The sequence below is a fragment of the Notothenia rossii genome, assembly GCF_949606895.1.
Source record: "Notothenia rossii genome assembly, chromosome: 2".
Classification (NCBI taxonomy): domain Eukaryota; kingdom Metazoa; phylum Chordata; class Actinopteri; order Perciformes; family Nototheniidae; genus Notothenia; species Notothenia rossii.
Window position 1 is genome coordinate 30373312 of NC_136904.1, and position 26695 is coordinate 30400006.

General features: G+C 41.0%; 1 protein-coding gene across 5 annotated transcripts in view; it reads left to right on the plus strand.

Moving 5' to 3' along the window:
* The window catches only part of mapk8ip1b (mitogen-activated protein kinase 8 interacting protein 1b), a 59716-nt gene that overhangs the window by 19247 nt on the left and 13774 nt on the right, over positions 1-26695 (plus strand). For all 5 annotated transcript variants that reach the window (XR_013805334.1, XM_079665471.1, XM_079665472.1 and 2 more), the window contains 2 exons: positions 2298-2409; positions 22366-22623. Coding sequence is in view for 4 of the 5 variants with exons in the window: in XM_079665471.1 (XP_079521597.1) it covers positions 2298-2409; positions 22366-22623 (370 nt within the window). In the remaining variant the exon portion in view is untranslated. The remainder of the gene's footprint in view (positions 1-2297; positions 2410-22365; positions 22624-26695) is intronic.

The window sequence follows — 26695 nt, forward strand, 5'->3', positions numbered from 1 at the left end:
GTGGTGCCTTGCTCCACATTTGTTGTTGTCACTTAAAACCTAAATGGTCAGTGATGCTGCCGGTTTTTCACATGCAGAATTAAAGGTGCATGATCCACCTGCTGATTTCTTCATATCTTTCTTTCTATGTTTCTTCTCTTTCTATCATGTGTATTCCCATTTGAGATAATTTATTCCATACCGATGGACTGCTCTACTTTCTCTTGCTCCAACCCTCAGCCCTTCTTTCCTGCCTCCTTTAGGGCCTCATTATAGACATAAACAGATGCTTCTACCCCGGATACTTAACTCCCACACCCATATTCCAAAATGTGAGTGCTGAAGAAGGCCACAGCTGTGCGTAATTTTGCAACATGAGACATCTGCAGTGTTGATGTAGCCAGAAATGACATTAGCTTCATGCAACAATATGAGGATCACAGCTTCCCAAGTTCACCAGGTTTCTCTGACAGCTTGATTTTAAGCTCCTTGTGATCACTGCCATCTTCTCTTTATCCCTCTAATAACATATTCCTGCTCCTCTGTCTGTTACGCCCAGGAGGCTGCAGGCTAAAGAGATAACAGGCGGACATAATTACAGATGGGGAAAAGCGAAGCATTGTTTACTGAAAGCTAATTGAATCCTACCACGGACATCAGGACCGTACATTTCCCGGGTTGACACTGGAATGATGTTCAGGGTTCCTGCAAGAGCAAACACTCATGTTCTTCCCTGCAAAACAGATTTCAATGTGCACGTACGTTTGGATGCGGTACATGAAGTTACCAGAACTGTCGATATGCTGGTAGAAACCTGATGCAGAGTTTGAACTGAGAGGATTGTTCTGCTTTGACAGGGGTGTGCTCATTATTGAGGTCCTTGGTGTTATAGCTGTCTTTTGTTCTGGTAGGTTGCATCAGTTTGTCACGAGTTTCAGCAACAGGCTGGTTGGAATTACATTTACACTGGATATTCCTTGCTCCAAGGGTTCCCAGTCTCCATTGTAACCCAAAAACGTTTTTGGTTACACTGCCAATTGTCAAGCATCAATGAAATGCTAAAATGTTCACAAATAACAAAACCTAATTAAGCCCCTCATGCTCCCCAGAGGGTGATACTCTTTGATTTAGGCTAGTATGAGTTAACTCCTGGAGCCACCTTCATTGCAACAATGACCCAAAAATATACTTTATTTCAAAATCTAGCCGGAGCTATGAAGACTGCTGAAAGCGCAGTTTCTTTAGAGAATAGACAACTTTTGTTGTTTTTGAAAATGTAGTAAAATCAACAATATGTGTATTGATGTATTCTGTGTACTGCATTCTAAATGAACACTGTGGCTGCTACCTTTACTTGTTACGTGATGTTGTATTATAGATTTGTAATTTTTCTGTGCTGTTGTTTCGGTCAACACACACATTTTAAATGTAAAAAATTAAATATGTTAACTCTGTATCTCGGAAAAGCCACTCAGAAATGTTTGGATTCTGTCATCAAGTTTGCCCTCGATCCTGTTATCATTTTGTGTTACAGTAAGCTTATGGATTGAGCTGTGAATGTGAAGATGCATTTCCCAGTAGTACTCTGATTCAGCTTCTCACCACTAAAGTTGTTTAGCTTTATCCAGGCTGCTAATGCTGAAGCAGCAGCCATACAGGCTTTCCATCACCCCCCCCCCCCCCCCCCCCCCCCCCCCTCTCCAGTCAGATATCTGTTGTTGTCACTGAGCAGGGAAATACCATTGCTTGTGACGCAGAAATGCTGCCAGTGGCTTTGAATAATATCATCCTTTATTTACTTGCTTTTATATTCTAACATATGGTAATATTATGATAGCATGTATAATAACTTATAAACATTTAATAAATGGTTTACCACTATAAATAAGTGTAAAAAAACTTGTGCATATTTACTAACATGACTATAGTTGCCAATGTTTAAACTTAATAACAGGTTCGGTGTTACTAAAATGTGTTGAATACTAAAGACTACATTACACCCTGTATTTAATTATTTTAGATTTCATTTAAATTATGACATATATGATAAACAATGAATGTATCCTACAGTTTATTTGGTGAATATTTATCTTTATCATTTCTTAGCAACAGTACTATTTTGACCGTTATGTCCAGAGCTTTTGACCCCTCTATGTGACATTTGGCCTGGAGTAATCACCCTGTCAGAAAGATGATTCGACCAATTTAAGATTTTAAGATATTCTGTGGCTTTAAACGAGTGCTAAGGGATTAACACTGATTCATTTTCCTCATCTCTCTCCCTTCCCCTTCTCCCCCTAATCCTCCCCTTCATCCAGGTTGACCCATGACATCAGCCTGGATGAATTTGAAGATGACGACCTGTCGGAGATTACAGAGATCACGGACGAGTGCGGGGTGAGCCTAAACTTCAATGGCCCGGACATAAAGGTGAGCTGCCTCCATAACGAGATATTTGAGTAATATTTGGGTCGAGTAAAGTGTTTTTCAGCCAGTGTTTCTGGGTTGACCTTGGCTATTCCTCTTCCAAAGTCCAACCTCACAGTGGTAAAATCACCAGTGATATTAGACACTGCTGCACTCCTTAGAATGGGAATAATAACATGCTGGACAGTTGAGGAGATGACTGTGTCCTTGTTCTATTAGACCTTGGAGACGTCCAAGCATGGCAACTCATTATTTATACATTTTTCAGTGTCCATACCCAGATGTTAGCATAGATCACAAAGAGCAATAGGTGGGAGAAAGTGCCAGTGTTCCAGTATTCATACATCTAGTAAGCCCATTTGACTATGATTCAAACATGCTGTAGTGGCCGTGCCATGATTTTGCTATAATGTTGAAGTGGTTGCACTATGAAAAATGGCTTACAAACTTTGATTGTTAAAATTGAGTGCAGCAGCAAGGTGTGAAATCCAAGATGTGCAAACGTTGGCAAGGTTTGGCGTCATTGCTCTTTATCATTGCAGCACAAAGTTGCTGCTTGTCTTGACTCATGTCACGTGAAGCTGAGATTAATATAGTGTCTGTGAAATATAAAACGAAATCCTATCACTGCTCTTGAAGGGTTTTTGCATCTACTGGACACAGTCAAAGGAACTCCTGTCAACAAAAAAAACGTTTTAACAGATTTTCTTTTTTAAAGATAAGGAGCAGCAGCTGACTCTGTACATAAGCCCCTATAAGTAAAAAAGGAAATACATAGTTGCTCTAGAGCAGTGGTCGCCAACCAGTCGATCGCGATCGACCGGTCGATCGTGAGTGTGTTGCGGGTAGATCGCGGACCGTTAAAAAAAAAGTAACAAAAGAAAGAAAAATAAAATAAAAATAATAATGTTTGAAAAATACGTTTTTAGATGTAAACCTATCATCCACCACCCCGTTAGCAGGTTCCACTTGATTGACGTATATTTGAGACACCTCAGTAATATAATACATTAACCGTGCTTTACGTGAACCTCATCATGACACAAGAGACGACGGCAGGAATGTAATTTCCCGTGTTCAGTGAACGCAACAGAGGCAACACACCAGACCAATCAGAGAGTTGCATGGAAATACACGTGTGCTTGTGTCATTCAAGCTCGGCTCTGTGTGTGTGTGGCGAAAGCGCATTTAGTTTGATAGAGAGGGAGAGAGGGAGGGAGAGAGCGAGGGAGAGAGGGAGAGAGAGGGACCTGTGCTAGCGGGGACCGTGATGTTAGCATCTGGTTAGCTAGCTGCACTAACGGACATAACGAGCTGTTTCCACAACAAGCTGGAGGAGAGTCCTCTCCTGTCAGACTGAGGGGCTCAGGTGAGCTAAAGGACTCTTGAGTGTTTAGAACAGTTTTGTCACAAATTATTCAGAAGATTATTTCCGCGGCACACCTTCATATGATCATTATAGTTATACAAACAATAAGAGAATAAATGAAAAACAGGTATGAAATAGCCTACTATATGGCAGTAAAACAAGAATACAGTTTAAAAGGGGATTGATTTGTAAAATATCCATAAAGAAAAATAAAATCTGTTTACAGTTCTGCTTCATATGGGTGCTGAGAGAGGTATCCATATCTCTTCATGTTGCTCTCAAAGTGCACCAGATTGATGCTTTCAACTTCAATATTTAAAAAAAAATCTTCCCCGGGGAGCATCCCCCCGGACCTCCCTTGAGGAAGTGAGGTCCGCCCCCCAATAGCACTTTACCACTGCCTATATGCCGTGAGCTGATTATGGAGCCTTCATTGTAACAGTAATTCAGATGCAATTAGCCTATATAAAAGGCCTCAAATTGGAAGCACTGTCTGGTCCGTCTTTTTCACTCAATTCTGCAATAGGTAGATCTTGCCTTTCACCTAGGCCGAGGTCGGTGATCTTGGGCTTAAAAAGGTTGGTGATCACTGATCTAGAGCATATTTTATTTGTTATCCATGTATTCAACAATACATTCCTGACTTTTCCCTGTGTTTTTTATATATCTGTTGTAATTTATTGTCTTTTATTGTGATTGTAGTAATGTGTTTTTATGTGATAGTAGCATTTATTACATGTACAGCACTTTGGCCCGACCAAAAATCGCTTTTAAATGTGCTTTATAAATAAACTGTGATTTGATTTGAGTATCCACCTTATATGCTTATGCTCATTTCATAAAATTGTATGTGTCATTCTGTGCTGAACAGCTGCTACATTCAGCTTCCTCCCAGCAGAGGAAAAAGCCCGGTGGCAGAGAGGCCTGATGATGGTGACAGAGCCGCTCAGTAAAAACCTTGAGTCTGATCACATGTGATTGCCCCGTTACATCCTAGTATCTGAATAATTCACTTTGAGCCGTTAACTGTTTGCTCAGGTCCTCTGAAATGGGGCTGAAGTGGAGACTTTCCTTTTTCGGTGAATATAGTTTTAGGCCCACTAGCACCTACTAGTTTATCGGGATGGGAATAAGTGTGCCATTAATAAAAACTGGAGTGCTGAAGTGCTAATATACAAGAGGGGGGATGTGGAGAGGTAGAGAGGGAGAAAATAAGCAGAGGTACATTTATTATTCTGTCAGATCTCTCCGGCTCTGTTCCCAGTGAAACCTTCATCACCTCCTCCGCCTCCATTCAGCTCTGCTACAGTAACCAAGGCAACAGGAGGGGCTTTTTTTCAGTGTCATTTTTACGAGTAGATGAGATATTTTGTTGACTGGTATTTGATTGTTTTAGTGATGTAGTGACGTGACAGATGAGGAAGAGATATTACTGAGTGCTGGAAATATCTTGAGGTTTAAAATCCATGTATTTCTTCTTTCTCTGCTTTGCTTTGTCTTCCTATCCAGAGGGCTAATTATAGCCTAGATTACTGAATGTTGGAGCTCTCTGCAGGGGGTAAACACTGTACTGTATATGTATTTAGATTACTCATCCACCTGCAGGGGAATCAAATAGATCAGAATCCAGAATTACTCCTTGACTTGACAACACAAGACACTGCTGAGCGACATCAACAACAATAAACCACACGTGTCATTGAGTGTCTCAGAACATAACACTAACTGATTGGCTTCGGGGTATAAAAAGGGTGTAAAAGGACATTTCAGCTTATGGTATTTTGTAGGGAAAGAGCAGGCTCTGCTGGTTGATCTCAATAACGTACCTCCCCCCCCCCCCGCAACTATCATATGTCAGTATTATTGTATTATTGTGTCTGTTCATCAAATGCAGATTGCGTTCTGTGTTTGTTTTGTTACCCATCACAAGAGAATATCTTTGTATTATGCTATTACTATGCCATTGCTATCCATCAAGCTTTAAACAAACACGTTTGCAAACAGCAGTTGGTGTTTTACTGGAGGCAATTGTGAATCTGAGACATTGAACCAGAAATCAGGATCAACAGGTTTATCTCCAAGTAGGTTTACAAAGTAAGGAATTTGATTTGTTGTGTATGTTGCATACATTAACACAGTCGGAGAAAAAACCTTTGAAGAAAAGGACAAACAAATGTAACAATTATAAAAACAATTTAAAACACTGATATAAAATGTAAAGTGTAGATACATATGTACAGCTAATCTAAATATACAGTTAAACATAACTCAATACTTGGTAAATATTATGAAACATTTGCAGTATTGGGATGAGCTGTGCATATATTGTGTTACCTTTGTTGGATATTGGCCAATGGTTACACAAGCCAAAATATCGTTATGACATCATAAAGTGGCCAAAATCTAATCAGCTCATTTTCAGTTTTTATATAAATGGATCAGGACAAAAAGTGAGCAAATCTTTTTTCCTGAAACTTTCAGAATCTCTTTAAACAGAGGGGACACAGGTTTATGTATAAAAGACATGAAAAAGTGGATTTTGCATAATAGGTGACCTTTAATGTAAAGAATAGTGTTTATGAAGAGGGTAAGAGCCAGTGTCAGTGGGGGTCGCGGACCTTGTTAATGAGGATATTAGCAGATGAGAAGAACCTGTTCTTGTGGCTGGAGGCTCTGATGGAGTGCAGCCTCCTGCCAGCGGGGAGCAGCTCAAAGATCTTATGCTTGTTTGAGATGAGCTGTGGCTCGCCTCGAAAGTAGACGAGAATAGCCGATTGTCAGTGGTCTTGACCAGTTTGCATTTATAAAGAATTCACATATGTGTATAATCGTTAATGTCAGATATGTACTAAGGAAATACATTTGTTCCTGCTCAAGATTAGATTCAACTTTATTGTTATTGCATATTACAGGTACTGAGACAACAAAATGCAGTTTAGCTTCTAACCAGGAGTGCAACAAGCAGGGTTAGGGTAATGTACACAATCTACAGAATAAAATATAGAATTCAGTGTTTCCCCTATATACAAATAGTGGCGACCCTTTTTCATTTTTGATTGTTTGTTATGTAGATTTGTAGTATTTGTGTTACTGGCATAGGCGACACAGGCGGTCGCCTAGGGCGCCAGATCTGGGGGGCACTGCGCTGGTAGCTCTGGGAGGGAAAAAAAATTTTTGACCGTTGCCGCTCATCCAAATGTTCGGCCTTGATGTAACAACATTCATAATTAAGTAAATGTAAAACCCTTTTCACCCCGGTTACACGTTTAATTTGCCCTGTACGGTGGGCGCTAGGTTAACTAGGTAAAATAAGATATGAATGAACAACAAAAATAAAATAAGCTACATTTATTTGTTATTGGCTATGGTAGGTTATTGGTTATGTTCACATACTTATTTGATTATTAAAATGTAAACCAATCTTTTTCATATGGGTGTTTTAGAGTTGTACCCCTTAGATCAGGTCTCTAGTAATTCTGTGCTCAAAGTGCACCAGATTGAAGCATTTTACTCTAAAATGTTCAAAAGAAAATCTTCCCGGGGGGGCATACCCCCGGACCCCCCTAGAGGATATCACGTCCACCATGTCCACCATTCAAACATGTTCATACAATACTGAATACATTTGAAGCCATTTTGACGTCTATTACCTATGTCAATAAGTTTCTGTTTTTGCAGTTTATTTGTCTTTTGTAGAGATTTTTCATTTATTCTTTACACATAAAATGTCGCCTAAAATCTCACCTAGGGCAGCAAATTGTCTAGAACCGGCCCTGGTACTAGGCCTAAAGAGCCTTTCTTGTGCTGACACATAGAAACAAATTGGCGGGGCGCACTTTGCACGCGCACACACTAAAAAATTCCACGCGCTCCGCGCTCACATTATGCTGTGCCCACGTGCCTTAGCACCGCTGCTATGACTCCATCCTAGGGGAAACACTGGAATTAATTGAATGATGAATAAACAGTGAGGGGTATGAGTACACTAGATATACACAGCAGCCTGTGAGCAGTATGAACAGTGTGTATGAATATGCTAAGATATATAAAGTATGAAAACGGTAAGCAGTGCAAGTATAGTATAAAATATATAGATATTAATTTCATGATGATAAACATTGTGGAACAATGATGAAAAATGTGAATGGAAGTGGCGACGTAAAACTGACACAAAACAACAACAAACTTTTGCAGAGCCAATTGGAGAGTTTCATCAGCAGCACGGGGTAAAAACCACCAATGAACGCTCAGCTCGAGATACCAGCGAGTCGTTTCCCATCAAGCATTTCGCTTCCGGAGCCCGTGGAGAGGAACTGCGCCGCCTCGCCGCGCCTCGCTCTCAAGGCTGCCGGCGTCTTTGTCCCGCGAGATTTCAACGTCTCATGTAGTCGAGCCTCCAGAGCAAGTCGGACAAAATTACTAACCATCATGCAACGCACGAGCAAGACGTTGATCGAAATTGCGCAGGTCTGTGTCGGTCTCGCTCATCTCGAACAAGCCACTTGTGTCCAGTATGGGAGGGGTCGCCCACAATCTTTCCTCCTCTCCTCTGGGTCCTTGAGGGATGGCAGATTGCAGCTGATCATCTTCTCGGCAGAGCAATCACCTTCATCATTGAATATGCATATCAAAAAAGAAAGCGTATCAAAAACTGATAATGAAATGTACTTGAGGGAAATTGTTTTAACTGGAAGAAAACCACATGAATTTATTTGATTAATCTGATTTATGTTGGCCCACAGTAGCAGGGAAAATGCCTCCAGGGATACCAGAAAGCTCATATTCCCACTGGAAGTCTTGATGAGTAATTTTCAACATTTAAATGTGCATTTGACACATCTTGGAAATAGCATCTTTATGCTCATACAGACAATATCACCTCAGTGTTGAAGATAAGCAAGCAGGAGGAAGATGGAAACTCTGAAGGTCATGGTCACAATGACAGAGGTGTTTGGTGACACAATAGCCGCGTTCACACCGGAGTACTTTTCCCACTTTAGTTCCGATATAGTTCCGAAATGTCGCGTTCAAACCAAAAAGAGCCGGAACAAAAATTAGTTCATGAGAACCTTTTTACCCCCTTTTCCGTCCCTGATAGAGAGCAGGGACTCTCATGCGGCTCTCTTGTGAGAAAAGAGCTATATTTCTGATTGGCTGGGCGGATTGCAAACCACGCCCCGTAAAACTCAAAATAAGTGTTGTGAAGCCACCATTTTATTATCCTCGCTTTAGCATTATTAGCATTAGCATTCGCCCAGCGCAGAAACGAAGAGAGACTAACTTATGGCAACACAAAATGAAACATGGGAGCGGTGGAGATGAGGAGGTGTCGGCGAGGTGTCGGCGTTCTGGCGATCTGAAGCCAGTCCCCAACTCCGGGGACTTCCGTCCGGGGATTTTGGGCGGGAGTATACGCCGTGAAGTTGTTTACGGCCTGCCAGTAAACCCAAAGCAGAAGAAGAAGTGACGTCAGCGGCTTCATTTACCTAATCCACCCCCAGGGACTTATTCCGGCGTGAAAGTTCATCAGAACTAAAGAGTTCTGATGAACTAAGTTCTCATGAACCTTTGTGGGAAAAGTACTGCGGTGTGAATGCGCCTAATAGTCTGAAAGATACAATGACGCAAGGATATTTAAAGACCCGCATTGAGTCTCCAATTAGCTCAAGAAATGCTGGCTGAGAAAACTGTTGAACATAATGTGTATTTTTAGGTTGGTCTCTGGCTTATTCCTGTCCCAGCTGGACTACGGTGATACCATTTATAGATTTGCCTGTCCCACTGTTTTGGCCAAACTTGACCCACTCTACCATGCTGCAGTGCGTTATATATCAAATGCACCCTATAGGACTCATCATTGCAAACTGTATAGCCTAACTGGATGGTCCTCACTTAGTATGCGTAGGATGCTGCATTGGTTTTTATTAATGTATAAAGCCATTTTAGGTAAGCTTCCACTGTACAAACTGTATGTGCCAGATTTGCCCCATTTTGTGGCTCTTATAACCTCAGATCCAGTGCCTGGATACGGTTCCAGGTACCTGCTGTGCGGACTGAGGCTGGAAAAAGGAGTCTTTTTTATTATGTTCCTTGGTCTTGGAATGACCTTCAATCACGCCTCAAACTGACGGCACTTGTCTCAATAGCATGTTTTAAATTGAAGTCTTCTGAAGTCCTTACCACCAGCTGCTCTTGCAGTAATAAGTAGTGCACCTTTCTTACTGTCCTAATGTGCACAATGTAGTGACTGCTTTTTTGCCTTTTGTTTTCTTAGTTATGTTCTCTGTATTTTATATGTTTGTGTTACGTGTAAATTATCTTGGCCAGGTCAGCATTGAAAATGAGATTGTATCTCAATGCTTTTATCTGGTTAAATCAAATAAAAAGTGCTGTCTATCTCCCGACAGTATGGTTGGAATCAAGATGGACGGAAACAACTCGTAGTTTTGATGGTTTAATCAAATCTAAATAGGTTGTTAACCTTAGAAGAAAAAGGACAAAAACAATACAACTATTAGGATCACACATATCCCATACACATTAAATCACATTCAGTACAATAATCACACTTACCTTAATTTTCGGACTATAAGGCGCACCTGAATATAAGCCGCAGCAGCTAAATTGAATGATGTGTACATATATAAGCCGCACTGGACTATAAGCCGCAGGTGTTTTAATGTTTAATTACCATATGTAAGGGTTCGTGCACAGAGGGGATTGTCGGGAAAGAGATGGCTGTTTGAGGAAGCTCCCATTTATTAACATTTCAACAAACAAGTTGCATATTTGCATAACGTATTCAAGTGTTACCATTTAGTGCAATAGTAGCTACAGAACATATACTGTGCTGTGTAAACTGTACTGTATCACATAGCGTTTCAGACACACAAACTTTTCAACTTTCAAACTTAAACGGTGCGCTCCCAGCGCACGTACCGGCAGTGATCTACAGCAGTGGTTTTCAACCAGTGGTACGGGGACAAACTGTCTCGCTCTCGTAATGTCTATCTGTCTTGCTCTCGTTCTGTCTCTCGTACCACTCTCAGTTCTACTTTTACTTTTGCGCGCTACCTGTCTCACTCTTTTCCGGCCTCCAGCTTTTCCTGCTGTAGCCCGCCGCTTAAAGGTGGGGGGCGCGGACCGGCCATAGAGCCCATAGAGTTAAAGGTGGTGGACTGTAACCTGTAAAATCCATAGATTTAGGAGGTCCCCTAATGGCCGTTAGCTGTAAAAATCCATAGATTAGCCGCACCGTTATATAAGCCGCAGGGTCGAAAAATGGGAAAAAAGGCGCGGCTTATAGTCCGAAAATTACGGTACTAGTGGCCTCTCCTGATTCCTCAATCTCAATGATGTTAATTTATCTATCCCCTCTATTTATAACACATCAATAAACCCCGTGAGTCTCCACCAAGATTTAAAGTCAAACTCACATAAACTGAACCCCATTAATTTAAACCTCATACACCCAACACAAAACCATGAGTTTACAGCATAACTCCCACTTGGCCTCCTGGTCGGATGACCCAAGGAGGCCACCAACCTAAATAACCTTGCTCTGGTGGTGGTGTCTGAGGAGGTTCCTTCTTCTTAGTTCTCCACTTCGGAATCTTCAACGACCCCGAAGCCAGGTCCCCCCGCACAGGCACAGGTTTGACTCTTCTGTTGTCCAGGATTCTTGCCTCCCACTTTGCTTGACCCGCCGCTCGGCCTCTTCTAGTCAGCCATTTCTCTGCAGCTCGCCGGACCCATGCGACCACTCCACATAGCCTAGCCAGTCTGCTGAACCTCTCTGGTTTCACCAGGTTCACAACAGCAATGCTCCGAAACTTTCCTTCCGGTCTTCTCTCTGTCAAGACTGAAGCTTCTTCCCTTTCGGAGGTTTTTGGGGATCCACCAACCTTAACTAGGAACTCCTCAGCCTCTGCGTCCTTTCCACTGGTTTCATCACGGATAGGGGTTTTGTTTGACTGGGCTCTGGTGAGTATTGCCGAGAATGCTTTTCTTTGAAGCTTGCCCACACTCTGTCTGGCACCAGTTGCCACCTCTACGGCCGACTTCATGGGCCATTCTTCTAGCGGCCTCACCAGGAACTCTGGTCCCCTCTGCCACTCTGAGCCCTCTCCCAGGTCTTCAGGAGTTGCTCCTCTTGTTACGATGTAAGCTTTTAACCGAGCTGCAAAGACCGCACCGCACATCTCAGCTTTGACTACGTCTCCCTTTTGGTCGAGAGGTGTTAGCTTTGCCTTTGACTCCACCAGCCTGACCCCTGGCTCTGCTACTGCTCCAGCTTGGACCTGCTCCGCAGTCCTCTGCCTCTCACTTTGGCCTGACCTGACCCATGGTTTGAAGGAGGAGCTTCCGGCGCTCAGGATCTCTTCTACCCCCTGTGTGATTTCCTCCAGTCTCTTTGGGTCATTGTGGGACGTTAAGATATCGTCCACATAACTGTCCTCCTCCAGGACCCTGCGATCTTCCACCATGTGCGCAAAACTGGGCTGCTTCTCTGTTTTCAGGAAGGTGGCCTCCACTCCTCTTCTGTTGTTTGGAAGTGAGGCTGGGTCCTCGGTCCATGGGTAAGATGCATCCCAGTGAGGAGTCAGGCAGTGTTCATCTTTGGGCATGTAGGACAGCCCCTCTTCAATCACGTCCAGCTCCCTTACTTCTGCCAGGGTAATTTCCTTTCCTCCTGGCTGGCATGTCCCGCAACGACACCCACCACACCTGGGTTCACAGGCTGCACCGATGCTGTCCCACTTCCACCACTCGAGAACTTCTCTCCTTGTTGCAGTTGTATTTCTGGTCTCTGCCTTTACTTCCTGAGTCAGACTCTTGGTCTCTTCTTCCCTCAGGATCTCAGGACTCTCGACTACTTCTCTGTACCCCACTGCAGCTGTCCTCATCGAGCGAGTGAAGTGAGTCTTGGACCGGTGCATAGCCACTCTTACATCCTCGAACAGACTGGGATGTGCTCCGCCCACGGTTTTACCCAGTGGGCCTTCCCATAAGACGAGGTCTTCAACTATCCTCAGTCTTTGTGGAGCGAGTCTCCCCTCTCTGTGACTGACTAGAAGCTCGACATGGTCTGGTCTATTCAGTTCGTCCGTTGCAATCTCTGGAAAGAACCTCTTTAGCTGTTCAGGTCTGACGCTCCGATGCACTTTGGCGATCTCCTCTAGGCCATAACAAACCAGCTCGTGAGCCCTCACACCTTTGGGGGTCTTGACTCTTACCCGACCATGCACGACCAGAGTGACACCAACAATACAACAATTAGGATCACACATATCCCATAAACATTAAATCACATTCAGTACAATAATCACATTTACTAGTGGCCTCTCCTGATTCCTCAATCTCAATGACGTTAATTTATGTTCCCCTCTATTTATAAAACATCAATAAACCCCGCGAATCTCCACCCAGATTTAAAGTTACACTCACATAGACTGAACCCCATTAATTTAACCCTCATACACCCAACACAAAACCATGAGTTTACAGCACATAATGCTTAAAGCCAATTGCAGAATAATCTCAATGACTGTTTCATAAGCATTTAATCCCACCAGATGGAGGTTTTTGTTGCTGAAAACAAAATGAAAAGCCACAACAAATTACATCAGTGTTTATTTTCTTAATTGCTGCTATTTTCATTTAGTTTTTAGTTTCTTCTTCTGCTTAACCCTAACATAAGAATCCCTTCAACGTAAAGGTCTCATTTTCATATCTGCAGCTACAAATAAACTGTACGAATATTCTAGTCCTACAGGTAATGTTGGACCGGCCACATTAAACTGTAGGGATCTGTTTTTAGCTAACAAGCTCACAAATAGCAAAAGTGTAACATCTGCATCTAAAGATTAAAACATCTTGAGTTGGTCAAAAGCTAGAAGAAAAGTTGATATTGGACTAAAATTCACAGGTCGGCTGTATTTCTGAGTGTTTTTTTCTTTTAATGTCTTTTCACTTTTTCTTGCAAGACATGCATTACCCTCAGTGTTTAGAAATGGAAAATAATAGAATACTGAAGCTCTTTCTACTTCTGTTATATTTCAGATGGAATAGAGACACCGCTTTATCCTTGCTTTCCATTCAAAGTTGCACAGTGTTTGTTAGCGGACCAACCACTTTATAAATGCATGAGCAGGTGGTTCAGCTGCAGGACATTTTAGGGGGGGGCGGGGGTAGGGGGTTGTGAGCACTTTATGCAGAGCCCTCTCTATATGTATACAAACGCACAGTGGTGACTTCATCAGTGAGCTTATTACCCCAGGGGAATTTCAGGATACATTAATAATGGACGCTCACATTTTAGGTGCTTCACTCACTCCAGACGTGTGTGTGTGTGTGTGTGTGTGTGTGTGTGTGTGTGTGTGTGTGTGTGTGTGTGTGTGTGTGTGTGTGTGTGTGTGTGTGTGTGTGTGTGTGTGTGTGTGTGTGTGTGTGTGTGTGTGTGTGTGTGTGTGTGTGTGTGTGTGTGTGTGTGTGTGTGTGTGTGTGTGTGTGTGTGTGTGTGTGTGTGTGTGTGTGTGTGTGTGTGTGTGTGTGTGTGTGTGTGTGTGTGGGTGGGTGGGTGGGTGGGTGGGTGGGTTGGTATAGGGCATTTCCTAACTGACAGACATAGTGTTTATTGTAAGGCTGAAGGTCAAACTGGGGTCTGATCACATTAGTGTTTTACAGTAGTATGTACAACAACATAGACTACGAAATAAACGACTGTCGTCACTTTCATATGTTTTACTTGCAGCTTTAGTGGCCTTTTTCAACAATGAAAATATATCTAAGAAAATACTATGAACCCCCACTTTATCCACAGGATTAATCCTTGAAAAATAAGGAATGATTTCAAAGATACCACATTCATAAAAAGACAACATTTAGCTCCAAAGACAATCACCCTCTGTAGTTTTTTGTATCCCTGCCCCTGCTCTTCTGATGAAGCTTTTCCACAATCACGCAAAGGAACCTCTTCCCAAAGAACAGGAACTTTCAAATCTGGAGTTGGTAGAACGTAAATATTTTTGACTAACATCCATTATTAGTGGATATTACTTATTTCCTACAGTCAAGGAACTACTTGGGCAGATATAGCAGTGCTAAACTTCATTTTCAGACACACACCATTAATGATGCAAACAGTTAAACTATAGGATTCATTCACAAAGTAAGCAAGCACTGGTTGCCTGTAGTGTCAATATAAGGCTATAGAGCCTTTTTCCAAAAGAAAATCATAAAGATCTTTTAAGCATATCCTTATCCTCCTTATTCGTATGCTTATATCTATTAAAAATAAAAGTCATGCTGTAGATTTTTCGGGCATTTTTCAATTACATTATTTTTTTTAAAAACTCTAATGTTTAACAATTATTAAAACATTGTAGTATGACAACAATTTATGACAAAGAAAAAGAAGAAAGAGAGGAAGAAAAGCACCAGGATTCCGTTTCACTTCTCAGACAAAGCAGTTGTATTTTGTTTAGTCTAATTGAATCATTGCAGCTCCTCAGATCTGGTGGGAACACATAGATGAATGCACTAAAGGGGCTTTCACTCCCTAGTTCAAATCCTCATTGAACAGGCTCAATGTGTTGTTCATAGAATCTCAAAACAGAGAGAAAAATATGGATTTCCCTAATGTATCTGCACATGGCCATACTTACGAAGGGCTAATGTGGAGCAGCTGATGTCCAGAACGAAACATTACAGAGATGTGATGTTCCTCAGAGACATGATATGACAACATGCATTATGCAAACCGCTGTGGAGGAAAGTGCTTCCATGTATGTGTGCAGGGGGGAAAAGATTAGATTAGCAGCCATTTGTCATGTGAACATGGCTGAATAAGTCATATGTTGGGGTGGGGTCGGAAAGAATGGGCAATAACATTAAGTGAGTGTAGAAACCCATACATTACCACTATGTTGTATTTATTTAACAGATATACTATACTTCTACTGGACTGCCTTATATTATCATATTGAAAACAGACACGCTGACTACATTATTCATTACTAAATGATCAAATGAATAGTTGACTCTGTAGTTTGAGAAATCAAACACATTAATTAATTACAATGCTTTTTACCCCAATGTTTACAGTTGTTTTGCATTGATTACCGTGGTTCATGGCTTGTTTTATAGGTATTTTATTATTTACTCAGGTGACAGGAAAATGTAAACATAGAATAATTTGGATATGTATAGCACACAATATAAAGACATACAATATAAATAAAAGATTGAAGTGTCTTAAAAAACCCGGTTTAGAAGCATGTAGAACATATGGTGGGTAGATGTTATAATGATTTTAAATTGTTAACAGGAATGCCATTACTCAAATATGAGGAGGAGGGGTCTTTTTGTGCATGTTAATATTTTTTTTATCTTATATCAACATATACTTATTATATGGTTATATACTGTATAAGACTTTCACTTTATAACTTTGCGTATATTGTTTTCTAAATCCTTTTTGCAAATGTAGATGATTAATTGTATTTCAGTGTTATAAGTATTTAAGGAACTATAAACAGTGCTACATCAATATTCATCGGCAGGCGCAGATCTCATTAACCCAGATAAGGAGAGGAAGGGAGCTAAACCAAGCAGAGTTAGTTAGGAAGAGAGAGGCCAGCAAAACACTAACAAGAGGAGAAGGAGACCTATTTCCATGGCAACAGTGTTTCTCTCACCTACCACATGTCAGAGCTGAAAATACATGCAATACAGTTGGCGCGTGCACACCCGCTGCCCCCATGGATACTGCCCACGTCATGATATCATCACATGGTAACAGCAGAGAGTAAGATCCATCATCAACACACACAGAAAGCAGAGGAGCCTGTGTGTCTCTGCGCCTGGGTATAGTTCGCTGACATTCATGCGTTTCAACGGACACCAACACCTTGTTTACTGGGAGCAATCAGTGTGATAAGCAGCAATATACTGTAATCCATTATTGTTTACATGGTTTGTGGTGCAGGGACTTTTATCTTTGTATAGGTTAGTAAGGGTTCATTTAAAGCTGTGCTGACTATTTGTTTTCATTGAGTAAATGTGTGCCTTAAAAGGCAGTGGAACAAGTTAAAAACCCTTTTGATAGAATTGTAATGATTATAGATAAGCAAGCACTTAAAACAATGACAGAAGCATTCATTTGGACTAATATTTGTGTCCACCTGATTTATTATTATTATTATTTATTTTTTCTCCACTTCGGTCTCCACAAAAATAAAAAAACAATGTCAATGCTTGCTACCGCTATAGAGACTATGTTGAAGGGACAGGCGTTTACATGTAATATTAGAATATCTACAGTTAACTTTCCCATAAAGTGATTTTTTTGGAAGAACAAAACGATAAGATTTATTTTTAGTTTAAATATACTAAATAGATTATAATCCTTTAAAAGTTTATGTTGTTTATGATTCAGATATTTGATACTCAAACTGTCAAAGTAATGCATATCACATTATTTATTTATTGTTGTTTATTCTGATTTTCTCTCCTTTTTTTGCATCTGCTGTCCTTTTTGTTTGTATTATTATTATATTACATTGCATTATCTTGTTATGTTAGGCCTGTTGGTGAGTGATTCCCCCTTAATAGTGCTCTGATTGCACCAGAGCCCAGCATCACAGCAGCTTCAGGGCAGCTGCAGATCCTCAGCTGCTAAACGTCACTGAGCCCCTTGTCTCCTAGCAACAGGGGCTGGGGCTCTCTTAAAGGGGCCAGCCATATTTTGAGGTCATGGAACATTAGAGGAAGAGTAGATCCCCCTGCATTAGCAGGTATCGATCTTCAGCAGGTGAAGAGATGGAGATAGAAGTGAACAAAAAACAATAAATAATGGCAAGGGAGTGGCTGCACTGTGATTACATCGCAGTGGTTCGATGTGACCATAGAAATACAAGGAGTAGAATGAATTTGCCTTGGTTATCTGACACATGGAAAGAAAAAATGGTGTTCAGCACTTTGCATTGGCCATATAAATAGAATGAGTAAGCTAGTAAACGGTCACAGCTGTTCTCAATGGTAACAGCACACATGAAACACCCGTTGCTCTGAATGCCTGTTCTTCTCTCATACCTTTTCTATAGATGTGATTGAGATGAGTGCATTTGTGGAAGGATCGATGAAAAGGATGGATGGCTGATAGATTGATAGACAGATCACAATTGGAAGGACAGGAGACAGCTGTGAACTCTATAGATTATATATGATATAAATAATGTTTGACATTTTAATTATTCACTTTTGCTTTAGACTGATTATCTATCTACAGTATATTTCATTTCAAATAAGCATTTGGGTTCTTGCCCAACTACCATTATTTACACCCTGCACTGGGGTTTTAAATGTATTTACCTCTGACCAAATCTGAAATACAACGTGCTTGTCAAGACTGTCTGTTAATAGAAAGCAACATCTGCGCGCCACATTTGGACAAATATTTGGAAACAGACATGCATTGTATTGGTATTAAGGCTAAAAGACTCATAAGGAGAAGGGAAATCAATAGAAATGCAACCGCACAAACATTTCCCAGTTTAGTCCCAATTGAAAAGCCTCTCTCTTTTGAGAGAGACCTCTGAATTATTGGCTCCAGTGTTTCTCTGCATACAAATGTGATTTAAGTCAACACTAATACCTGTTCTGCTTTACTATCACTGATCTTCTTTCCTGAAACAATCCATAGTGTGGTTAATGTTGTTACCATGGCGGCTGAGTATTAACACAACCGTTACATTGTTGTCCTCCTGTCTCTAGATCAGCTCTGGTACAGAAGTGGCGTTGGTTTTCTTTTACCATAGTGCTTTGATCTTAGATCATCACATGCCAATTCGTATTTTACTGATAAACCAGAATAATTTAACTATTCTCGTAGTTCAATTACAACAAAAACAATGAATCAGAATTTGACTCCTGTCTAATAGACTCAATTACATACTGTATATGTAATGAAACATTTGTATATATAAAGAAACATGTGAAAATAAATTAGAAGGAAAAAATATATAAATTCGTTTTTGGCGTGTTTTTTGGCAAATGAATTACACTCAAAATACAAGTCTAGGATGGTTTAGAAATAGTCTGTAACAGTAACACAAAAACATTAGAAAATTGAAAATACTTTTAACGGATGGTGAATTGGAGTGCGGCAATTGACCTTTCGCAAAGCCACGCCCCCCCTTGGTTACTGTTGCTAGTCCGACAAGCTGAGAGCCAGATGCGTTAAACAAAGCCATAATGGAGGGTCTCCGTAACGTCGGAGTCGCCTTAACAGACTCATTTTGGAGCAATAACGCAGCAATATCCTCCAGGTCCCGACAAAAGGGGCTACAATACGCTATGGAGGGTTATATCCACAGTATAAACATTAGAAAAGAGGGAGGCACAACATCAATAGAGGCACTATTACAGGCTACAGGTCGCAGTGCAAGAGTGAAAAACCACATGAGCTGTATGTCAAATTCGACGGAAATATTATTATTATTTTTGGAATAAAACAATACAATCACAAGAGGCATTAAATGTTGTAGTTTGTCTAAAGTTAATTACCGTTTCCTTGGTGGCTTTCTGCATCCACCTTGTTGTTCCTTTGTGGGGTCGGGGTGCCCACTTGTGCAGCAGGATTAGGGAAGTCGGCAGTAGGCTTTCCATTAACAAAATGCTACAAAGATTAAAGCAAAAATATAAATGAATGATTGCCTGTTGGCTTTCTTGTTTGTACTTTGACCACAGGTAGACTAATAACGGAGCTCAGCTGTTCAGACATTATTATGCATCAAGTGATATACATGGTCAAAACGACCTATAAGCACACAGCTTACAGCTGTAGTCGTGTGACTTTAGCTAACGTTAGTTAGTGAAATTAGTTAATTAAATTAGTTAGTTAATTTGTGAATGTAATCTTTGCTAGCTAGCTAGCTACGTTAGCACGTATTTACCTTGGAGCAAACATATTTTTGTTTGTTGATATTCGCCATATTCAGCTGGGCATGGGGCCTGCCGCATTTCTTTATCCACTGGCGGCCTCTCTCCTCTCGGGTTTTGGGTTTTGGGTTTAGGAAACGGGTAAAATATCACCCCCTCCCCCTCTCCCTCTCTCCCTCCCCCTCTCCCTCTCCCTCTAAGCTTATGGGATATCTGCTATCCGATTTGCAAAGACCATAAGCACAACGCTTCACCATTTTCGCAATTTATTTGAACGCTAAGCTTGTCGGACTTCCACAGGGAGCCGCGCAGGGGATCGAATATGATTGGACAACGGGCATTTAGGGGCGTGGCTTTGCGAAAGGTCAATTGTATTAAAGTTAACTTTCTGCTTGTGTATTACCTTTCATTAAGTTGACAGCTTAAGACTTTGGTTTTGTGCACTGTGTGTGAGCATTACTGGACCCCTGTGTTTATGCCAGGAGCAGAGAGGTAGATAAGGACTGAAGAAGGCTTAAGAGTGACTTTGTGTGTGTGTGTGTGTGTGTGTGTGTGTGTGTGTGTGTGTGTGTGTGTGTGTGTGTGTGTGTGTGTGTGTGTGTGTGTGTGTGTGTGTGTGTGTGTGTGTGTGTGTGTGTGTGTGTGTGTGTGTGTGTGTGTGTGTGTGTGTGTGTGTGTGTGTGTGTGTGTGTGTGTGTGTGTGTGTGTGTGTGTGTGTGGGTGGGTGGGTGGGTGGGTGGGTGGGTGGGTGGGTGGGTGGTGGGGGTGTGTGTGTAGCTGCAGATAGTGATGGTAAGTGAGGCAGACTGTGCTGTCCCAGTGCCCTCGGACTAACTGTCTACCAGATGACGTTTGTGCTTGTCACTTGTTTTGATTTCAGCAGCAATGTAGAAGACAGTCAAAGTGAATCTCATCATAAAAGGAAACAACTGTTCTGATGTATTTGGCCAATGCCTTGTGGAATCATTTGAATACAATAGAGCGTAGCAGAGCTTTTTAGGCTCGATTTAGAATGGGCGGTTTTATCTTTCTAGGTTAGAGCGAAATAGACAGCAGAACAAGACTGATTCTAAAGCTATAGCAGCTGTGGTAGGCTGTAATGACAGAGGGCACAGCTGCCCTTTAGCTAAATGCTCACATGTACATGCTAACATATATAGCAAGCACAGTGTACCATACTCACTAAAATTGCTTCAATTGTAGAGCATGCTAATTTGCTAATTAGTCCTAAACTAAAAGTGCAGCATTTAGGCAAATTAAATATCATTACTCATGAATAATAATGTGAGCATAGGGACACATTTATATTTGACCTCATTCTGTCACTAAGATTTCCTGCACAAGGTTTTTTCCAATTGTTGATATATAAACAATCTTCTGAGAATGTGTCCTGCTGGTGGTATTAGAAGAAATCTCAAAGGATCACCAATATCACTTAAGAAGTATCCTCTAAGGACCATGAATATACAGTATGTTCCAAATTTCATGCTATTCAATAGTTCCTACTGAACCCCACATATTAATCTTGAGGTCGTGTGGGATAACACAGGGTCGAGGGGTCACCAAAGTCAGTAGGATTCAGCTTCTGTAGACAATGAATGTTAAAATGGCATATCTATTAACTATTGTTGAGATATTTGAGTCTGGATCAAAATGAGACGTCAATATTGCTGTCCAAAATATAAGGTCCAGAATAATCGACACTGTTTTATAGGTTGTTGTGAGTAATTTTACAGAAATATCTGCTTAAATGTTTCCACACTTGTCTTTTCAACTGGCATTTTTTTTGATGCTGCTCTCATATACAGTACACTCCCAGAATGCTTTAGTTTTTCTGAGGGCTACTGACAAAAGCCACGTCTGAGACAGTGATAACTTATTTTCATAAGAATACAGTGATTTATTTTCTTGTTCATATATGGTTAGCTACTAAAACACATTAGCTGTGCAAAAGCGAGAACCAACCATAATAATCCCAATTTGTACTATAAACCCTTTTACTATGATAAAGGCAGAGTAGTTGGCAGACATTGCTATTTACTGATGTAATTTCCCCTCTTTGTCTCCACCGTCTGTGTTTTCCTAATTGTTCCTTCTATCAACATGACAAAAATGTTGTTATCAAATCTTTCTTTGGCAACAAACGTCTTCCACAGTTTTTGCGTGAAGTAAAAATGAGATCAATGGACTAGATACGTCAATCAATACTGGTGAAAAAGTACACACTCCAAATGAAGGCTCACATGGACACAATGGGATAACCAGGGGAAACTTGAGCCAAACTAAATTTAACAGCAGTCTTCTTCAAAAGACATAATACAATTTAAAAAAAAAAAGCCAAACACATTTGAAAGTGAATATTAATTAGCAAAGCAGAAGGAGTTTTTATTCACACTTATTGTATTAGTTAATGTAGGTAAATGCTGTGATGTGGAGAAGCTGATGCTGGGCATAGTCATACTTCTCTTTCTGCTCTAAGGAGTGCAGTGTTGGCACAGAGAGCATTACAGACGGAAGACAGAGCAGCCTGTAATTGGCCGGCTCAATCTCCTCATCCCATCCACACTCTCTCTCTCTGTCTCTGTCTCCCTCTCTCTCTCTCTCTTCCTCTGCCTTGACTGACGGCGCGTTTCCTCCAATCCCTGCAGGGCCGTGTGAGGCGAGGAACCAATAGCCTGTCAGGGAGGGCCGAGCTGGGTGCTGTTGGCCAGCTCCAAGCAGAGATGCTGCATTTGGAACTTATCGACGGTGCTGACGGTTACCACGGTGACACAGAGTCCACGAAGGCATCTGCCATCGCTCCCCAGCCTCTCATCAAGGACCCTGCAGCACCTGTTACCATGGATACGTACCGCCCCAAGAGACCCACGACCCTTAACCTCTTCCCGATTGTACCGCGCACACAGGTAGATTCTTACTGAGCCACACACACACACACACACACATACATACACACACACACACACACACACACACACACACACACACACACACACACACACACACACACGCACACGCACACGCACACACACACACAATTTCAGTGATTTTTCTTTTCTCCTCCTATTCTTTCTATCTGTGTGTCTTGCCTGTCTGTGTTTCCTTCCTCACCACAAATATGACATGACATTTAGAAATGTAAATATGAATGAAGAGCCTTTGTGACATCACTATTGGATTCACTAGAGTTGTTTTTCTGACAGGATGTATTCACTGGCCTAAACAATAGCCTCAATTGTCTTGACACAGAGATGTTTTTTCCTCGGTGCCCGTCTCTGTTAGTGTTTGAATGCTGCTCGAGCTCGTGACTGTGTGTCTGCACTTGTACTTTCATCTTTGTGAAGACCAATCTCAGCTTTAAACCTCTAAGGGGAAGACATTTTGTTGTTAAAGGGATGTTTTGAGTATTACTTTAGGCTTATGGTTGGAATTAGGTTTAACTTAAGATTAGGAGCTGCAGAATGCACATTATTGATAAGGGTCCTCGGAAATCTATAGATACACAAACATGAGTATATATATGATTTTCAAGATGAGTATGCGTGACACAGTAGGTATGCGGCTATTCGCTATTCATCAGTGGAATAAACATTGACACACTACTTGTTTGTGTGTGATTGTGTGTGTATGTTGCGTGTGTGTATTAAAAACAGATCACTATTCTTTCCTCCAAACTTGACAACAGAATACATCATATCTACTGCCCTCAAAAACGACACAAGAGTTTTCTTATACGACAACTTGATTTGCGGGTGATAAGAAATCAATCAAATGCTCATAAGATGAAACTGAATCGTTTTGAAATATGTAACAGAAAATTTGGATTTTTGAATCACAAAAGTTTTGCTGAGATTGCAACAGTAATATGAGCTGTCAGTAGCTAGCAAGCATACAGTAAAGGCAAGCATAAAGAAACAAAGCAACATTAGGATTTATATTTCCAACAGATGAATGCAAGAGCAATGGAGAGAAGTGAGAGTAAAGCATACAGTAGCAAAACTATACTCTGAAAGAGGCTTACAAGCTCTGTGAGGTTATCACTATGACCCCTTTCACATCACATGTACCTACTAGGACCAGGCTCTGTAGATGGATCTGCATGTAAGCTGATTGTATTATGCAATGCGTAGAGTAATATCAAGCGAGTTTGCCTATGATTCTTATACACAGACACACACACCCACACAGTGCGTGCTGTCAACATGATCAACCAAGCGGCTCTATATTTGTCTGCTCTGTGTGTGTGTGTGTGTGTGTGTGTGTGTGTGTGTGTGTGTGTGTGTGTGTGTGTGTGTGTGTGTGTGTGTGTGTGTGTGTGTGTGTGTGTGTGTGTGTGTGTGTGTGTGTGTGTGTGTGTGTGTGTGTGTGTGTGTGTGTGTGTGTGTGTGTGTGTGTGTGTGTGTGTGTGTGTGTGTGTGTGTGTGTGTTTGAGCTGTCAGAACTGGAAAGTATAAAGGAAATAATTGCTCTGCAGCATTTCTTTCTTCTTGGGAGGTCTTCCTGACATTATTAACCCTCTTTATAAAACAGCTAGGAATGAAGACCTGACGTGAAATATGTAAATGTTAAATTGCTGAAGTGCCCTGTGCATGAACCACGAAGACATCAAGCAAACTTCTCCACAATTTGGGCTTGTTTTGATTTCTAGACTTTAATATATATTTAGCAGATTATGTTGTCTGCTACTCTCAGGATTTGGCTGTTTGTTTAGATTGTTATGTGTAGCAAGCCAAACCTTGATTGGCATTACCGTGTTGATTTTGTACAAAAGAAGGACAGTTGTGATAAGAGAAATGTGTTTTGTTCAGGGAGTTCAATGGATAACACACTTTTATTTGTACCACTGCAGCATTGGAATAATGATCAGAATAATCAGAGAACAACTTCAGAATGTCCTTACAAATAGTCTTTTTCAACCTATTTCTTGTCATTAGCATTTTTGTCAGCTTAGCCACTCCACATACATTGATATATCAATCTTCATCAGTAATGTTGGAAGAAAAATAATGAATTATACCAACCAAATGGCAAGGGGCATAAAGTGGCTCTTATTCAGATGACACGCTACACATGTAGCATGCTCTTTATGAAAAAAAAAGATGAAAAGAGATAGATTATTTATTTTTCTCCAGCACACCGATAGTTGAGACATGACAGCTCTAGCAGCTCCGGCTGACAGTGAAAGCTTTAGTCAAACTGTGCAGACACAATTCAAATTAGATGAGTGTGGATGATGTCTACGCAGTTTTTCACATACAGAGTACTGTAAGAAGAGACAGAGAGACAGCGCACACTGGGTGACTGTTTCCAGGTCAGTGGATCTGTAAAAATGCAAAAATATACAATTAGCTCTGCATCATTTGGCAGAAAGTGACAAACCCCTGTGGTCAAGGAAAAGCAGCTTTCAGAAAAGCAACATTTTTAGAAACAATAATTTTACAAGATGAATAGCCGAAACTATCATGAAACTAGAACACTTCTTTTATGTATTCAAGTTTCCTTTTGTAGTTATTTGCATCCAGGCATTAAAAGAAGATTAGCGAAAGTATAAAAAATACAATTACAATACACAATGTCTTAAGATTGAAGAAGACATATGTGCAGTATAAATATCTCTTTGCAGAAACAAGGCCAGGTTTTATTTCACAGATGGACTCCTCTGAAGCTGCTTGAGTAAAATGATTCAGACAGAAGAAAAGATCAGACACCCATCTCAGGAGGAGGGATTCCTCCGCCCTAATCCAAGTCCAACTCTAATCTTTCACCTGTTTATCGCACACGCCTAACGTACTGTGATTTGGATCGTTAACCTACCTACAGGACACCTCAGTTCAGTAGCATCGAGGGAAAATACAGCATAAAGAAAATGGTGGAAAACTGGCATGGTAGGCATCTATTACATTATATATATTTATATATACTGTATATGTGTAAAGCTCTATCTGCTTCTCAAAACAAAATAATTAAGATAGCTAAGGAAAGGGAGTGTCAGTTAAGCTTCCTCGTTAACTCTCTCCTTTCAGTTACTGCAAATGGCAAATGAAAATGTGGCCAATAGCTTTAGATAATGTATAGAGGTTCAGGAAACCACCATCCTAACTGAGTGTGATAGGCTGAGACTTCTCTCAATGAACACAAACACTCCAAAATAAACACCTGTTTGTACTTTATCAGAAGTTTACTCGGATTTTCTATTTATAATAAAAACAGTCTCACAGAGTTAATTTCTTAGTTCTGGGAACATGTTTACGTCTTTATATGGATACCACATTTAATCTCTTAGATATCTAACTTAGTCATGTGTTAGCAGAGTCACTCCCATGGAGTAATAAATACATGCGCACACACACACACACACACACACACACACACACACACACACACACACACACACACACACACACACACACACACACACACACACACACACACACACACACACACACACACACACACACACACACATACATACATACATACACACACACACACACACACACACACACACACACACACACACACACACACACACACACACACACACACACACACACACACACACACACATCATTATATCTGAGTCACTGCCCTGAGCAATGATCTTTGTATCGTTCTTGTCAACCAAACCTTTGCTTCTCATATCAGCGCTGCTGTCTCCCACCTCCTGCTGATTCACTTGTTACCAAGGCAACAGCTCTGTCTCCGCCCGGTGCACGTACATGGGAAGTGAGTCATGCGTGTTGGTGGGCGGACAGAGAAGGAGGATGAAATCTTATTTTGGGCTACTGTCATCGTCACAGGAGTTTCCACTTCTGTTTTCTCTCTTAACCTCAATTCCAATATGTATTCCTGTTTTGTTTTTTGTTTTTTTTATAAACTCTGGGCAGGTGTGTACAGTGAATTTGAACAGATTTAAGTGATTTAAATTAAAATAGCTGCCTGCTGTGGTTAAAAGCTATCCTAAAAGATCAGTAAGAG